General features: G+C 40.3%; 1 protein-coding gene across 1 annotated transcript; it reads left to right on the top strand.

Annotated features, from left to right (window-relative positions):
- The first annotated feature begins 423 nt into the window (after positions 1-423).
- On the top strand, positions 424-2,078 carry LOC117909959 (uncharacterized mitochondrial protein AtMg00810-like). Its single transcript, XM_034824005.1, has 2 exons — positions 424-831; positions 1,821-2,078. Exons 1-2 carry the CDS (start codon positions 424-426, stop codon positions 2,076-2,078), a joined length of 666 nt encoding a protein of 221 aa, XP_034679896.1.
- Positions 2,079-2,300: the final 222 nt, after the last annotated feature.

Genomic DNA, 2,300 nt, shown 5'->3' with positions numbered 1-2,300 from the left:
CCTGAAGGCTTTATTGACCCTCTCAACCCGAACTATGTCTGCAAGCTAAATAAATCTCTCTACAGCCTCAAATAAGCCCCTAGAGCTTGGTTCAAAAAGCTACATCAAGCACTTAGCACTCTTGGTTTCTCATCCACTAAATCAGATAACTCCCTATTTATTAACATCACACCTACTCACTCCACTTACATTCTAGTATATGTGGATAATATTCTTATCATAGGCAACAATGATTAGTTTGTTCAACATGTGATCACTTAGCTCAACAACCAATTTGCTCTCAAAGATCTTGGAGATATTGATTACTTTCTAGGTATCCAAGTCAAGCATACATCTGCTGGAATGCACTTGTCACAGACCAAGTATATCTCCAATCTACTTCAAAAAACCAAGATGTTTCATGTCAAGTCGGTTCCCACACCTATGGTATCTAACCAGTCCTTATCCAACTCTGGAAGTGCTCCATTCAGCAACACTCAACTCTATAAAAGCACTATTGGTGTCCTCCAATATGCCACCATCACACGTTTGGATATCACCTATAGTGTCAACAGAGTTTGCCAATTCATGCAAGCTCCTCTTACTGCTCATTGGAAGGCTGTCAAGAGAATTCTATGCTACCTGGATTGCACTCTTCACCATGGACTCCATCTTCAGCACAACTCCAACTCACACCTCAACTTAATAGGGTACTTTGATGTAGATTGGGCATCATACGTTGATGATCGCCACTCCACATCAGGATATTGCCTCTTTCTTGGTCCAAACTTGGTTTCCTGGCACTCTCGACATACAGTCTCTAAGTCTTCCACCGAGGCAGAATATCGGAGTGTAGCTACCTTAGTTGCTGAAATTTCTTGGCTGCAATCTCCTCAAAGAATTAAACATATCTTCCTCCACAACTCCGGTCATCTAGTGTGACAACCTCAACACACTGTACCTCTCGGCTAATCCCGTTCTTCATGCTCGGACTAAGCATATCGAAATTGATCTTTATTTTGTTCGAGAAAAAGTTCTTCAAAAACGAATCCAAATCCATCATTTACCTTCCTCTAATCAACTAGCAGATGTCTTCACTAAGGCAATTCCCAGCTCCAGATTCCTCACCATACGTGCCAAACTCAGTGTCAACCAAAGTCCACCTTGAGTTTGAGGGGGGCTATTAGTGAACTCAGTTGAGTTTGTTACCAAATTCAGTTAGTTTCAACTGATCTTTTCTGTTAAAACCAATCTCTCAAGTTAGTTATAGGTATCAAAAACTACAGAAGTGTAATGATTTTATAATAGAGAAATAAGAGCAAGAAACATTACTCTGTTTCTCTCTTACTCTGTTTTCTCTCTCTTCTTCTAATCGTTTCTGTTACTCCATTTCTTCAAACAATATACCACTCAAGAAAGAGGAGAATACCCTCCGTTACAAGCATTAGACTTGTCCAAAGTGATGCCTATGTATGGTTCAGCAGAAATAAAGCAGGATCTTCGATCACTATTGACTGTACATGGTTTCATGAAGTCCTCTTGTATGAGATATTTTGCTTCTAGTTGGAACATGAGCAGTTAGATATTTAATACACGTGAAAAGGTAGCGAATGATTCCAGATACATGTATATTTGCAGGATTGGCAGCCTTCATACTTGACTATCTTTTGCTGTGGTGAGCATTCTTAATGGCGTTACCAATACACAACCTGATCCGTAAAAGGCTTACCAAGTTCTTGTAACTGTAATGCGAGATATGGATTTTGGTAAGGATGGGGAACTACCTTAGATATAGCCTTCTGACCTGGAAATCTTTATAGACATTATTTTGACTGTATTAGATCCTTAGGAACCAATACCGGAACACATGCCTTCAGTCGATACAATCATTGACTTTTCTAAATGAAAATGGGTCAGTTGTCGACTCAGTGGATGGAGCCTTCCTCACGCAAAATGCTTCAGATAGCCTTTCCAACAATAGTGTACAGTCAACTCCCGAGCCAGCAATATCAATTCATGATGGCTTATACGAGGCTATTGATTCCTACTCAAAGGCGCACCAGAACTTAATAAGAGCTGAAAATGAGAGGCAAAGTTAATGATGTTAGTGATTTTAGGGTGCTCAAGCAAAATCATGGTCCCAGAACATGACAATCATGCCAAAGAGAATGAGATATTTGATGCCAAGCCGCATGTTGATACTACTCATGACCAGCTCGTACAGATGGTTGCAGGACTCAGTCTTCAGAACGAATACTCAAGATCTCAGCTTGAGGGTTTGCGAGATGTTCTTTCAGAATCTGATGGATTCTCACTCTTCG

Source organism: Vitis riparia, unplaced genomic scaffold (assembly GCF_004353265.1).
Source record: "Vitis riparia cultivar Riparia Gloire de Montpellier isolate 1030 unplaced genomic scaffold, EGFV_Vit.rip_1.0 scaffold504_pilon_pilon, whole genome shotgun sequence".
NCBI classification, from domain to species: domain Eukaryota; kingdom Viridiplantae; phylum Streptophyta; class Magnoliopsida; order Vitales; family Vitaceae; genus Vitis; species Vitis riparia.
Note: the sequence above shows the minus strand (reverse complement) of the source record. Positions and strands in the feature narration are given on the sequence as shown.